The sequence below is a fragment of the Peromyscus californicus genome, unplaced genomic scaffold (assembly GCF_007827085.1).
Source record: "Peromyscus californicus insignis strain IS unplaced genomic scaffold, ASM782708v3 Scaffold_11__1_contigs__length_118956290, whole genome shotgun sequence".
In the NCBI taxonomy this organism is placed as follows: domain Eukaryota; kingdom Metazoa; phylum Chordata; class Mammalia; order Rodentia; family Cricetidae; genus Peromyscus; species Peromyscus californicus.
In genome coordinates, this window is record NW_026294402.1 from 51418140 (window position 1) to 51433157 (window position 15018).

At 51.6% G+C, this 15018-nt stretch overlaps 1 protein-coding gene across 2 annotated transcripts; it reads right to left on the reverse strand.

Annotated features, from left to right (window-relative positions):
* Nucleotides 1-261: 261 nt before the first annotated feature.
* Nucleotides 262-12188, reverse strand: Snx33 (sorting nexin 33). 2 transcript variants are annotated; one of them, XM_052761310.1, is made up of 3 exons: nucleotides 10909-12188; nucleotides 8365-10071; nucleotides 262-2453 (listed from the first exon to the last, which is right to left on the reverse strand). In XM_052761310.1, exons 2-3 carry the CDS (start codon nucleotides 9839-9841, stop codon nucleotides 2200-2202), a joined length of 1731 nt encoding a protein of 576 aa, XP_052617270.1. In that variant the 5' UTR covers nucleotides 9842-10071; nucleotides 10909-12188; the 3' UTR covers nucleotides 262-2199. The 2 variants fall into 2 exon arrangements, with proteins under 2 accessions (XP_052617270.1, XP_052617262.1); XM_052761302.1 differs by having other exon boundaries at nucleotides 10185-12188.
* Nucleotides 12189-15018: the final 2830 nt, after the last annotated feature.

A 15018-nucleotide genomic window follows, 5' to 3' on the forward strand; every position in this document is an offset into this window, starting at 1 on the left:
GACCAAGTGTCTGCCTCCCCTGTGCTGGGCTGGAGTTTTCTACGGACAGCTCCCTGGGACAGGCATCAGCTGGCACAGTCTCATACTCTTCTACAACACTCAGCATAAGACTGTGACACCTGGAACCGCTGTACAGGACTTCACCCATTTTGAAGATAGAGGAGGAGCTGGCAATATGGCTCAGTCAGTAAAGTGCTTGGAGCATAACCGTGAGGACCCGAGTTCAAATCCGAACCATCGACATATGCAAAAAGCCAGAACTTGGGCATGACCACACGTCTTTAATCATAGTACTGGAAGGCAAAGGCAGGTGAATCTCTGTGACTTCCAGGCCAGCCAAGACTACATACACACCGATTATCTGTAATCCCAGCATTAGGGAGGCAGAGACAGAAGGATCCCTAGAGTTCACTGGCCAGCCAGTCTAGCTCAATTAGTAAATTTCAGACCCATGAGAAGCTCAAAAAATAAGGTAGCATGGCTGAAGATACCCAATGTTGATCTCTGGCTTCCTAGAGCACTTCCCCCCAAATACACACACATACACACACACACACACAAAATGATGATCTCTGGCCTCCTGGAGCACCTCCCTCCAAATACACACAGACACAGATACACACACACACACACACACACACACACACACACACTGATATAATGTTGATCTCTGGCTTCCTAGGGCACCTCCTCCCAAATACACACAGACACAGATACACACAGGCACGCACGCATGCACGCATGCACCGAAGCACAGGCAAACAATGAGGAGACCCAGGTCTGAGGAGGCAATGGAGCCAGCTGGGGGTGTGTTGCTCCAATGTTCTGAAGTTATGAATTAACTTTAACCCCACCAACATCACTGAATCCAGTCCAGAGGGGCAGTTTGGGTTCTGTTCTTCCCCCCAACTCTCACTGCTCCCAGGATTCTGAAAGAAAAGACCGTGCTTCTGTTACAGTAACTGTAAAAGGTTTATCAAGAGAAAAGAGTGAAGCAGCAGGACCCAGGAGCAGACCATGGTTTCCAGGAAGGCAGTGGGGACAGGGTCACTTCCCAACAACATGCTGCTGGGCCGCATCCTGGCCTGAAGGGTAAGGGGGCAGTAACTCCTGGATGTAAACATAGGTGGGTGGTAGCACAACCTGTGAGTGAGTCTGGCCAGAAGCAGCAGGTCTAAAGTTCCCAGTTTCTTTCTCTCTGACTTCCCACTGTGCAATGAGAAGGATTTGAGAAGACCAGCCCACAGAAGCAAAGGTGTCTGGGAACTTGGGACCTGGACCTGCTAGAATGGGGAGTTCCTGCTGGTCACTTTTGCGGGTTCCTCCGGAAAGGCACCACCAGGGCTCTGTGCTTCCTGGCTTGAACATCTTGAGCCCAGAGAAGGGAAAGTTGCTGCAGAGTCCCCTCAACAAGGAAAAGTAGAGGGGAGTCCCCCAACCAAGGTAGAGGGGAGTCCAAAACTTATAGGAGGGAGTTGGCCTGCAGTCCCTCCTGCGGAAGCGGTACAGCAGGGAAATCCAGGGACCACGGAGCAAGGATGATCCCTCCCTCTGTCAGACTGACCAGAACCCATGGAGAGGATATCAAATTTGTTTGGAAAAGGTGAAGAAGAAGAGAGACAGCATTGGTCCTCTCCCCATGTCCTTCACCCATTTCCTGTCTTGTAGGTCCTTGCAATTCTTCAAGATATTCTGGAATGTCACCTCCTCCATGGAGCGTCCCCTGCCCAGCAGAGTTCTGCGGTCCTTCAAGGAGTTTCCATGAATCCTTAAATGTCACTGTCACACTGCAGTGTCTGATATCCTCTTCTGGGACAGGCATGTTCCAGGCTTGGTCACTAGTGTCTCAGCCATGGCCACAGCAGTCAACAGAGTCCAGGGAATAAACAGGGTGTGGTGGCCAGGCGAGCGTGAACTACCGGCTACAGAGACTCCTGCTCTCTAGGGACTGACCAGCAGCCCAGGCTTTGGCTCAGAGGACTCTATCTCCATTCACCCATCTCTAAAGTGAGGGAAGACTTCTCCAGGGGTACCAGGACTTCTCCAAAGTCCCTTCTCTTCTAACAGGCCACTCGCCTCTCCCACTCCTGAGCACCTGAGCCACTGCTAGGGGCAGGGAGGCTTGGAGTAGGGTGGGCTGCAGGGACTAGGTCAGGCTGGGAAGAGGACCTGCACGTGTGGGTGTGGTCAGAGTCTCTGTCAGAGATGGTCGTACATGCGCAGCGTCTTCTCCAGCTGCTGGCCCACCCGCTGGTAGAAAAGGATCTGCTGGCGCAGGTAGCTTTGCATCATATGCTTGAAGTCAAGCTCACGGCGCTGGTGGAAGTGGTTCATCTCAGCCTGCAGGGCGAAGCCCACCACGCGGCAGCGCCTGCGGATGCCGTCTGCCTCTTCCTGAGCCATGCGGCCCTCGTCACTCATGCGCTGGCTCTCCTTCACCTTGGCAAAGGCACCTGGCAGGAGAGCACAGAACAGGCAGGTCAGGGCCTGGACCTCCCCACTCACTCCCTGTACATCCCTCTAGTCTCACAAAGGAGAACTACGCCTCAAATGTCTCCACCCAGACTTCCTCCTGAACCCACCCGACTGTCTCCATCAGGACATGACATCACTGGCCTCTCTCTTCCAAGAAAGCCTTCCGTGTGCCCTATGGTCTCTGGGGCTCCCCAACGTCTTGTATCTTAGCTATCGCACTCTGGCTGGTTGGCTTACCCTGAGTTCGGGGACTGTCGTGTTCCTCTGTTCCCCAGGTCCCACAAGGTCTGGCCCACGCAGATGTGGACCCTGATTTGAGAGTCTATCTCACAGTACCCAAAGTTGCTCCCTAAGCTGGATGCTGTGCTGGCTCTTCACTGCCTACAGAGGACAGTCCACACCCAGTGCCCTGCCCAGGAGGCCTCAGGGAGTTGGCTCTTGCACAGGTGACTTCCACAGTGTCACCGTGTCCATGCAACCCTCCCAGTTCTTTCCTATCTTACCCCTGCCTGCTGGATCTCTATCCATAATTCAAGGCCTAGATCAGGTTTGACTTCTACACTGAACTCTCTCCCCAGGGCCCCAGGCAGAATGCCTCCCAGTGCACCTGTCCCCAGCCTGCTTTCATACAGCTGATTCTAACACTGCACTTCAAAGGCCACCTGGTATGTCTCCCTTACAGACAAGCCCCGCCCACTCTTCACCCCTGTCCCCATAGAACCAGAGGAGACTGTAATGATAAACAGGTGACAGATGGTCATAGAAAGGGATAAACCTGGGCAGGGGCCTTAATCAGGAAGAATTGGACTGAATCAACAAACGTTAATGAGTTCAGTTTTGAAGAACAGGCAGGTGACTATCTTCGCCTTTAAGCCGGTTGTGGAGAAGAGGAGGGAGTGTGTCCGTGGGCACTCACTCTCAAAGGACAAAAGGGAGTCCCCAGTGCAAGGGGGGCCTCACCCCACTTTTCCTTCTGTTGACTGTTTTGTTCTTTTAAGATTTATTTCGTTTTTAATTATTTGTATTTGGGGAGGAGAGTACATTTATGTGAGTGGCAACGGAGGCCAGAGACTCAGATCCCTCCAGAGCACCTGCACCCCCTGGAGTTACCAGCAGTGGTGAGCCGCCTGACCTGGGTGCTGGGAACTAAACTTGGGTCCTCTGTAAGAGCAGCATATACTTTTAACCACTGAGCCACTTCTCCAGCCCTTCCTTACTTTTATTAAAATTTATTTTATTATTTTATGTGTATGAGTGTTTGCCTAGATGTATGCCTGTGGATCACATGCATGCCTGGTACTGTGAGAGGCTAGAAGAGGGTATCAGATCCCCTGGAACTGGAGTTATAGATGGTTGTGAGCCACTCTGCAGGTGTGTGGGTCGCACCTGAATCCTCTGGGAGAGCAGCCGGTGCTCTGAACTTCTGAGCTATCTCGCCAGCCCTTCTTTTGTTTTGTTTGGAGACAGGGTCTCATGTAGACCAAGCTGATCTCAAACACACGTGTTACTATACTCCGTTTATGAAGACTGACCCCAGGGTCTTGTGTATGCCCAGCAAGCACTCCACCAAATAAGACACATCCCCAGCCCATGCCGCTTCTTCTACATGGTACTCTTTTAATTCTCCCTGAAGTTGTCAGAAGTATTCAAAACGCACTTACTGGGCACTTCCCATATGCCAGGGCTTTACATACTGGATGGGACTCCAGATACCCTTATCAGAGACAGCATCTCGATCAGTGAGCAAGAGCAGAGCTAAATGGTGACGAGTGGCATTTCACACAACGCCTCAAGTTTGGAGAGAGATGCTTCCATAGTACCCAAAAGAAATCTGGAGCTCCCAGCTTTCAGCTCACTCAGGCCTTCCGACACCTTCCCTCGATCATCACCTGCCTCCTGTTCCATCCTGATAGTCCAGCACAGTCTTGAGCACAGGAGGGAACACAGTAAGAGAGTTCAGAGCTGAAGAGACCCTCAAGGGCAGCTGTTTGATCCCACCACAACTACTGAAAGAAAAAACTAAGATCTTGAGGAGACTTGCCTCAGGCCTCCCAACCCCCTTCCTGTAAGTGGAGGATGCCTGGCCCTCCACATCTGAGGGATGGACACCATCACGACTACAAAAATCCTATGGAAGGCCTCCAGACAGTGGACACAAGTATCCAAGAAGGTCACAGTGGGTAGGAGGGACCATAAGAAGAAATAAGAGATCAAGACAAAGAAAGTGAAGCTAAGCTTCAGCAAACAGTCTACCTGAAGCAGAGAGCCAGGAGAAGTCTGAACTCCACTGGCCTGCCTGGTTGAGTCTGGGAGCAGTGCTGGCAGATCAGCACTCAAAGGAAGATCTTCTTGGGACTGGAGAGATGGTTCAGAGGTTAAGAACACTTGACTCCTCTTCCAGAGGATCTGAGTTTGATACCCAGCACCCACATGGCAGCTCCATGTAATTCCAGCCCCAAAGGATTGAATACCCTCTTCTGACCTCCACAGGTACCAGGCATGTGTGTGGTACACAGACATACATGCAGGCAAAACACTCATACACATAAAATAAATTAAAAAGATTTTTTAAATAAAGTTTTTTTTTTTTTTTTTTTTTTTTTTTTTTTTTTTTTTTTTTTTTTTGAGACAGGGTTTCTCTGTGTAGCCCTGGCTGTCCTGGAACTTGCTTTGTAGACCAGACTGTTCTCAAACTCACAGAAATTCACCTGCCTCTGCCTCCCAAGTGCTGGGATTAAAGGCATGCGCCACCATGCTCAGCAAAGAAAGATTTTTATGTCTGGTCTACAGAGTGAGATCCAAGACAGGCACCAAAACAACACAAAGAAACCCTGTCTCGGAAAAAAAAAAAAAAAAAAAAAGACTAGCCTGGGGTACAAAGCAAGACCCTGTCTCAAAAAAGGTGGAGGAACAGCAACTGCTACCACTGGAGTGGAAAGATGGTGAAGCACACTTGTTGCTCCTGCAAAGGACCAGAGTTCAGTTGACAGCTCACAACTGCCTGTAACTCCAACTCCAGGGCATGCAACACTCTCTTCTGGCCTCTGTGGGTACCCGCACTCATGTTGATATGTTGATCTATCTATCTACCTATCTATCTACCTATCTATCTATCTATCTATCTATCTATCTATCTATCTATCTATCTATCTATCATCTATCCATCCAAACACACAGACACATGCCGATACACATAATTAAAAACAAAGCTAGAGGAGGAGAGCAGCAGCATTCGCTGCTTAGGTGAAGGATTACATAAGGCTGAACCTATCTGTCTCCTAGTCAAGAGCTTGCACCTACAGGAACTACCTACCCTCCTTTAGCTAAGCCACTCGCTCCATGGTTCCTCAGGATGCTCTGGAGTCCCAGACCTGCCTCGGGTACACAAAGCCCACAAACTGAGGAGCGCTGGAGTAAGAAACCCAAGCCTCCTTCCTTCCTCCTTTCCCTTCTGCACCATCGACCTCAATTGTCCAGTCCTTGGGAAGTTCCTACCTCTGTCCGCCTCATACAGGAGATTCCAACACACTTGGCCCCACACCTGCTCCGCTATCAAATCACCTAGGGGTGCTTATCTGTGAAGCTGAAGGGACCATACCAGCTACTTAGTGTGACTGGCTTAAGACTGACCTCTGACCTTGCTGGCTCTCAGGAGAGGACTCTGGGTCCTGGCTTGCTCTTGGCAGTCAACGATCCCCCCTTTCTGTGGCAGGATAGCTATTAGTAGGTTTTTCTTCCCCCAAATGACCAAGTTGGCAGAATAGACCTGGAGAGCTCAGCTTAGCTCCAGATTCCATGTCAAATTAACATGGAGACTGGGGGGAGAAAATTCTCCAAGGTCACCCTATAGGTGAGGTCACCCTATAGGTGAGGTCCCTCCAAGCCCTGTTTCCTGACTCCCCACCCTCCCCCAACTGTTCCCTCACATGCTCACCGTTTGTTCAAATGTCTAGATGGGACAGACTGATCATGTGACCCAGAACCAAATGTCCTGTTACTTTCTCCGAAGAAAGCCTCTATCTACAAGGCTAGTACAGGATGTTCTCCAGCAGCAGTTCTTCCAAAGCCTGCCCACTTCTGTCTTAGACCAACTCCAATCCCTCCTCTCACTCACTCTAGACTCAGGCCAGAACTCAGAACCTGGAGTGAGCAGGGCTTGCACTGCAGGAGGCAGATACAGGCAGCATCCGCTTCAGGCTGCAGGGTCTCCCCAGAAGGCAGAAGCCCCTGACTCTAAGAGACATCTCAAGTGGAGACTGAGACAAGGCCTCCCTACCTGTCTGCCTATCTGAGGTAGAAAGGACAATATAGCTTTTTTCCCCCTTCTTCTTCGATGACAGCCTGGGAACACTGGGTGTGTGGACATGTGATTGCCCTCTTGCCCCAACTCTGTTCTAAGTGAGAGTTGCCAGCCACTGCGTCGGGGTAGCTGTTTAATCATTGTGCCTGGCCTCTTGCTGCCCACACAAAAACATGCCATCCAAGGAGCTGGTTGAACCAGCTTTCCCAGGCCCAGCACGGTGTGTGGCTCCACTTCCACACAGGAAGGCACCTGCCCCTGCCAGGCTGGGCCCCTGCTCTGAGTGCAAAGCCAGATCTATGGGAGCAGCCAAAGGTGCAGGGCAGGCCTTCCCCAGTAGTCTCTACCTCAAAGGCCTAAGAAACTAAGCCCCAAGAAGGCAAAGGCCCTTCCCACCCAGGGACACAAGGCAAGCTGGGTGCAAAGTCAGGCTAGAACTCAGGCTTTGAGTCCCTGGGGCTGAAAGGAGGAGAAAAATAGGTGGAGATGTGAGGGTTCAGCAAACAGAAGAGGCAAAGGAAAAGGTGAAGGGGGAAGGTGCCTGGCAGCTAGAGTTCTGACAGCCACCTCAGGGGCCTGAGGGCAGGGGTATCATATTTGCTGTTCCCTACACTCAAACCAGAGGGCCACCCAGAATAAAACTCCTTGACCTCAGGGCCTAGGGTCCGGGGAACCAGCCCCACACCCTGAATATATTCTTCCTGAGTTACCGCCCCAGGGAGGACCACACCTCTCCAGTGACGTCTGCCTTCTCTAAGTCCCCGGACTCAGTCACCTGCTAGGCCAGCCCCTGACTCAATTCTTACGTAAGAGAAGCCCAGCTTGGGAAGGGAAGAGAGACTGACTGGCCCTTGTGAACAGAGCCCTGGACCCCTGGTTCTATTCCCCACTGCCCAGCTTAGTGCCCCATGTGACCCAGGATGAGTCACTTCACTGGCAGTTCCTCAACAGGCAGGGGCTCATCCGGTCCCTCCCCCACACAGGGGGCCATGAGAACTGAAAACATGATGGACCTGGGAGGCGGCCAATATGGATATGTCCTTGGGGAGCTGGAAGGAGGAAGGGATAGTCCCAGCTGATCCACAACCACTCTGCTGTGGACAGAGACTTCATGGGCAAAAGGAGGACAGCGATCCTCCTGCACAGACAGGGGCTAGCCCACAGGGCAGAGGGGGAGGCTGGGCTCAAATGCTTCAAAGGTAGCAGCGGAGCCTATGAGACAGCCTGCAGTGTGCTCTTGCCTGTGTCTGTCTGGGTCCTCCTTCAACCCATGAGTTCATATAAGGCAGAACCTGGGATCTGTTTATCTCTGTGTTCCCAGAATCTTAGGGTTCCATGTGTGATAGGGTCAATGAGACACAGAAAAAGCAGAGTGGACAGGAAGGTATACACAGAGCTCAGTGAGAACAGAGACCAAACCTGTCCACACTCCCTAGGCCTACAACAGCACTCTAGAGAATCATCTCAGTACATTTGTTGAGCCAGCGATGGAGACCAAGACAGGAAAATGTGATGAGCTGTTCACTGTAGTACAGGCTGTCCTCATATTCCCAGGGACCAGTAGAACGCCACACTCAGGAAGGGCTTACCTTTTTGCAGGTGGATAATGTCAGGAAAGTTGGAGAGCAGGCCCTGGTAGAGAGACAGTGTGTCAAGCATTTGGAAGAGGTCATTTTTGGGCTGTTCGGCAAACATCTCACCAACAGTTTCATAGGTCCGGCCGGTGTGAGAAATGGCATTGTTGAGGGCCTCGGAGCTAAAGGGAGGATCCATCTGGAAGGCATGGCTAATGGCCTGGAAGGCACTTCCTAGCTTCTGGAATTCCTTGCGGAAGCCTCCCACATGCTTCCGCACCAGCTCTGATGCCACAGTGCTAAGCTGCAGGACGCTGTCATCCATCTTCTTACTGAAAGCCTTGAATGTATCCACGCGGTCCTCTACGTCCTGCAGATCCTGGTGCTCTGTGGGGATCTGGAAGGTGAGCAGAAAGCTGGCACCCACCATCTCATCCTTCTCCGCCCGGCGTTTACCCATCTTCCACTGTTTGTCATCTAGGCAGCTGAGGAAATGCTGGAAGCCCTCATACTGAGAGAGCACGGGGTGGCTAGTCATGTGGTCCATCCAGAGGATGAGTCGTCTCTTGCGCTTCTCAATGAAGTCCTCCTCGAAGCGGCCAGTGGCCTGCTTCTCAGGCAGGTGGGGCACAGAGATTACAGTGAACTTGTGTAGAAGGCGGTTGTAGAGCCAATCAAAGTGTTTGTAGCGCCGGTAAACAGGTGAGCCAGCATGGGTGGGTGTAAGCTTGTAGGAGATGTAACTTTTGATGCCTTTGAACTTGGTCTGTTTGGTGGGGTCCTCTACGGAGCAGGCAAATGGGTGGGGGTTGGCCTTCCACTGAGGGCCACGAGGGCCCATCTCAATGGAGTATGTCTCAGCAATCTTGGCCATCATGGGCACATCACCAAGGATAAAGGCCTCCACTCCAGAGCGCACAAAACATGAGAAACGATTGAGGTTTCGTCCCACCACACTGCCCCGCTTGGCAGACGCTAGACTGTCCTGCCTTTCCAAGGGTGCCTTGGGTCGGAAAGCCATGTGCTGGCTGGGATAGGCACCCGGGTAGGAAAGGTTGAGTGGAGGGTGCCCATTGGTACCGAGGCCACCAGCCCTTGGCTCTTCTACCACTGTGCATCCATCATCCCAGTCATCCCAGTCATCACCATCATCCTCCTCCTCCTCAAAGCTTCCTTGGTTTGAGAGAAAGCCACTGCCCCCACCACTCCTGGCTTGGCTGGCCATACTAGGGCTGTTATACAAACTCACTTGGGTGCCCAGGGAGCCTGCAAGGCTGCTGGGGTAGTCCACATGGTTGGTGTTGATGCCAGGACGAACAATCTCAACGTAAGAAGCAGGGAAGAGCCCTGTCTCCCCACGGCTGTTCTGCCCCTGCAGCCATCCATCCAGTGAGGTCTCACTGAAGATAACCAGGTCTTCATCCTGCTGGATGTTTATTTCCTCCTTGTTCTCACTGTGGAAATCATAGAGGGCTCGGCCTTTCAGTGCCATGGCTAGACTACTGGGCAGGTCAATATTGGAAGGAAAATACCTTGCCCGGACTCAGGACTCAGGATGCTCAGCAGGGTGTCCAAAAATGTACTTGCAGCTCCAAGTCTAGTATACCTTACTCAGACCCTCAGGCAGGGGTCTCGGCATGCACAAGATGCGGTCTAGCTGCCTTCTCTTCAAAGAAATGTCCATGGTCCAGAAACAGCCTTATCCAGCCTTGGGGTATCTGCCTGTAAACAGGGAGGGGTTGGTCATGACCACAGTCTTTCTTCCCTCCCTTGGCAGCCCATGAGAGGGAGGGAGTCACTCCCTCCTCTCACACCAAGTAGAAAAGTCAAATGACCTGGAGAAACAAGCTCTGCTAGAACAAGAATGCGACAGACACTTTCCACTAGAACAATGTTGTACAACTGAAAAGAATCAGCCACGGACCACGGTCCCAGGAACGCAGGCAAGGTTCTGCCTCCCCGGCTCTCCGCTCCTTTGGGAGGCTCTCACATTCCTCTGAAGATCTGTTCCTTCCTCCTTCCTCTCTCGTCCCTGGCCACCGCGTCTTCAAGAATCCAGAAAATCCAAGAGGGGCGAGGAGAATAACAGCAGAGTCCTGAACCAATTCCAAGGGTGGATGTGTCCGGCCTCCAAACGAGCCAGGCCGGGAAAACAAGGGCCAAAGCTTGCACAACCGGAGGATAACTACACGACCTAGGGGGTGCGACCCTGCCTAGCCCGCTCTGGTGCCCTCTTCCCGCCCTGCAACTGGCTAGCCCCCCACCCCCAGAGAACAAGGGGGCGCGACAAGCCGCTCAGAGGACTTCTCTCTCTCTCTCTCTCTCTCTCTCTCTCTCTCTCTCTCTCTCTCTCTCTCTCTCTCTCTCTCTCTCTCTCTCTCTCTCTCTCCCTCTCTCCCTCTCTCCCTCTCTGCCTCTTTTGTTTGCCCTAATTCCTCAGCAGTTTCGGAGTACTAAGCTGACCCTGATCCGAGTCCCAGGACCCCTGTCCAGAGGTAACACTAGTAGAAACCTCCACCATCACCACCCCCACCACTGGTGTGCCAGCAAACACTTAACAGTAGTTGGTAGATGGAGTTCCTTCGAATAGATGGCGCGGCCGGCTGTTTGTCCGGCCGGCCGGCGGTTCGTTCTCCGCGATGCCCGGGGGGATGCTGCCCGAGAGGGATGAGCTGAGCCCCAGCCTCCTGCCTCCTTCTCCCCCGCACTTGCAGCCCCTCAGCGCTGCCAGCGGGAAGCCAGGTCCAAAACAAAACAAAAATCCAAAAAGAGAAGAAAAAGAAGTCCAGGAGGTGGCGTCCCGAGGAAGGAGGGGACAGCAGTAGGGGAGGTGAGGGGAGGAGAGAGAGAGGGGGAGGGAGGTATGAGGGAAGCAGGCTAGGGAATTGAGCAAACTCCACAGCACTTCCGCGCGTCCAGGCGGAGCAGGGACCGCACGGCTCCGCCCTCCCGAGGCCAGGGTGCCACCGCCGGCTTTCCGCCCTCTTTCCTTCTGGCGGGCGCCCCCGCAGCCCGGTCCAGTCCGGGTGGCGGGGATCCGGGAAGTGGACTCGGGAGTCGGGGAGCTGCAAGCTCTCAGCCGCCGAGTAGCCGGTGCCGAGAGCCACCTCTCACCCGGGTTGGAGCGCCGCGCGGGGGAGCTCGCCAGCCGCCGCGGGGCCTCGCCTCCGCCTCCTGGACTCGATCACCCGCTTGCCTTTTCCGTGACGCAAGGGCAGGAAAACTCCGAAAAGTTTGCCGAGCGCCGAGTGGCAAGGAGGGAGCTAAGGACTAGGAGAACCGCGCCGACTACCCTTTCCCGGCCTCCTTACCCGTCTCTCTTGCTCCGATCAGCCTAGGAACTAACAGATACGGGATTGTCCTCAGAGGGGGAGGCGGCAAACTGTGCGACCCTGGTGTCCCGCATGGGATACCCGATGCTGCGAGCCTGATAGGGCCGGGAGCACCCCTGCCTTGGGCAGCTTCCTTCGGTGTGTGTGGGGGTGGGAGGCAAGACTATACTTCTGCGGTGGCAAGGAACAAGCTTAGGCACAGGCGGGTTCTGGGTTGCTTTGTCCTTTCGCGGGAACTGGATCTTCCTTTCCGGCCAGCAACACCAAGGAGAGGGCGTAATCTGGTAGATAGCCTCTAGGCTTCCAGGATTTGATCCTCCAGTTTATGCAAAACGCGGTGAACTGATTAGGACAAGAATTGTGCTAAACTCTGGAGCAAATAGCACAATGGTTGGATTCCTGCCGTGCCCCTCCGGTCTTTAATTCAAACAATCTGTCTCATTAAGTTATGTATTCCAAACAACAAATTAACCGAGTACCGATAATTTGCCAACCCCCTGGAAAGACAACAAAGTAAGAAATTTTACAGGTAGACAAAATGTTCCTGCCTAGTGTGGCCAGTGCCGTGGAAAATTCATGGGAGGGCACTACCTCAGCTTGAGTGGAACGCATATCAGGGATCTTCTCTTTTTCTAGGAGATGTCTGAAGTAACACAAAGACTTTAGCCCAGACCCCTTTCCATGCTGAGCCCTGGAGCATTGTTTACCACCTCCTACCCCTCCCACCACCCCACACCCCCGCTAGAGCTTCCAATCTCCCAAACCTAGTCTTGCTGGTTGCAAATTTACTGGTATAAATTAGTGCTGCTAAAGATTGGGACCTTTAGCTGTTTTGAGGGACATGATTCTCAGACCTCTGGTTCCAAAACTCATTTTCATTGGTACAATCTGGATTTGCCTCCCTAAAAAGATGAACACATAGCTGGTCGCGACATACTTGGGAGGCTGAAGCAGGGGGGTCGTAAGTCTGTGGCCATCATAGTGAGTGCCAGGACAGCCTGGGGCCACAAAGCAGGATCTTATCGAAAGTTAAAAACAGACTGGGGAGGGGCTGAAACAGAACTACCATGAGTTGGAGGTTGGACTACAGTGTGAAACCCTTTCTGAAACAAAACAACAATAAAAAAAACTAGCCGGGTGTGGTGGTGGACACATTTAGTGCCAGAACTTGGGAGACAGAGGCAGGGGGGTGGGCCCATGCTTCAGAAAGCCTATCAACTGTAGTAAGCAAGCTCCTGCAGGGAAGGAGTGTCTACAACAGTACATAGTTAGTACCCAGCAAACACTAAAGAAATGGTTGTTATTGTTAGCCTCAACTAGGAGAAAGGTCTGTGAACAGAGATTATAGGAACAAGAAGAGGCTCTCAAGCAGGTAGGGGAAGGAAGGCCTCCAGCAGAGGCAGTAAGATTTCTACAAGTTTGAGGCCAGTCTGGTCTATCTAGGAGGTTCTAGGAAGGTCCAGCTAGGGCTATATACATAGCTGGACCTTTTCAAAACCAGCAAAAGAAAGCAGCTGGGAGGAAATACAACTGAGCCTTTAGGGTCAAGGCTGTCCATATGGCAGGGGACAAGGAAGGAAGTGTCAGGCTCGTGGGCTAACCTGGTCACTGGGCTTCCCGAGGAGCAACCCCAGCTCTTAACCTACTGATGTGAAAATTCAGTTTTGCTTCACAGCTGTTTTTACCTGAGTAAAATAATCCAGATTCTAGGTTTGTGCACTCTTCTTTTCCTTCCTTCCTTCCTTCCTTCCTTCCTTCCTTCCTTCCTTCCTTCCTTCTTTCCTTCCTTCCTCCTTCTTCTCTTGCTTCCTTCCTTCCTCCTTCCTCCTTCTCTCTCTTCCTTCCTTCCTCCTTCCTCCCTCTCCCTCCCTCCTTTCTTCCTTCGTTTCTTTTCAAGGCAAGGTCTCACTATGAGACAAAACTGAGCTAGAACTTGCATTGTTCCTCCTGCCTTTCTTTCCAAGTGCTTGGGATATAGGAATATACCATAACACCCAGTTTTGTGACAGGTTCTCAAGTGGTCCAGTCTGACCCTCCAACTTGCACAAAATGAAGGCTCTGTAACCCCGGCACACCTTTTTGTAGTCCTCCTGCCTCAGTCTCCTGAGTAGCTATAACAGGCTTGCTTCCTGTATTGTCTTTGCAACCAAACAATTCGGACACACACAGCCATGTTGGATTTAAATATATGCTCTAGGTATGCTTTTTCTAACTCTTAAGGACTACCCAAATTTCCAAACTCCTAGGAAAAACAACAAGTATTTCGGCCTACAGAGATTTCCAGAGCCTCATTAAATTCTAGGGATCCTCTTCAGGTCTATGGGTAACAGGCTTATGGTTACTAGTAAACTGCACTAACTTATGATTTTCCTGCACCCTGCTCATCTCCTGAACCCAAAGATCACAGATTCAACTAGTCTAGTCTCTGTCTTCCATACATCCTGAGATTACAGATAGGCTACCACACTCCCCAGCATTTACATGGGTGCAATGGGATCTGAACTCTGGTCCTCAAAATAAAGCCATAAAGCACTTGACATGCCAAGCCAGTTCTCTAACCCTCTTTTTTCTTTCTTTCTTATTTTTGTTTTTTGGAGATGAGTCTCACTATGTAGTCTTGGCTGGCCTAGAACTTCCTAGATAGACCAGGCTGGCCTCAGACTCAGAGCTCTGTCTGCCTCTACCTTCCAAGTGCTGGGATTAAGGGCATACACCACTATGCTGGGTCCTTTCTTCTCTTTAATTGAACATGTTCTCTTTCCTACTAGGGCCCTATTCATATATAGGAAACAACACCTATCTCTTCTTACCCAGGTGTGAGATGGATTGTCATTGTTGCGGAATGAGCAAGAGCCAGGCAGTGGTGGCACATGACTTTAATCCCAGCACTCCTGAGGCAGTGACAGGCGGTTCTCTGTGAGTTCAAGACCAATCTGGTCTATAGATCGAGTTCCAGGACAGCCAGGACTACACAAAGAAATCCTGTCTCCAAAATAAATCATCAACAACAACTACAAAAAAAAAAAAAAAAAAAAAAAGAAAGAAAGAAAGAAAAAGAAAAAGAGTGAGCAAGGAAGCCTAAGTGGCAGTATAGAATGTGCACTGTTTCTATTACTTTGCAACACAGGAAGCAATGATGAGGGTGGGCCTGTAGTGGGACAAAGGCTGGGGCAAAATAGACCTGGGAGGCCTTTTGGAGGCAGGATAGGCTAGAATGGTAATCACATATTTGAAAATATTTTCCCAGAAGCCGGGCATGGTGGTGAATGCCTGTAATCCCAGAATTTGGGAGGCCGAGGCAGCAGTATCAATAGAGTTAAAATGATCAGGCTTGATG

Coding starts and splice junctions, on each gene's coding strand:
- Snx33 (XM_052761310.1), bottom strand. CDS start 9,841: ATGGCACTGAAAGGCCGAGCCCTCTATGATTTCCACAGTGAGAACAAG. Junction 2,454..8,364: donor CATTATCCACCTGCAAAAAG/GTAAGCCCTTCC, acceptor CTCTCCTGCCAG/GTGCCTTTGCCAAGGTGAAG.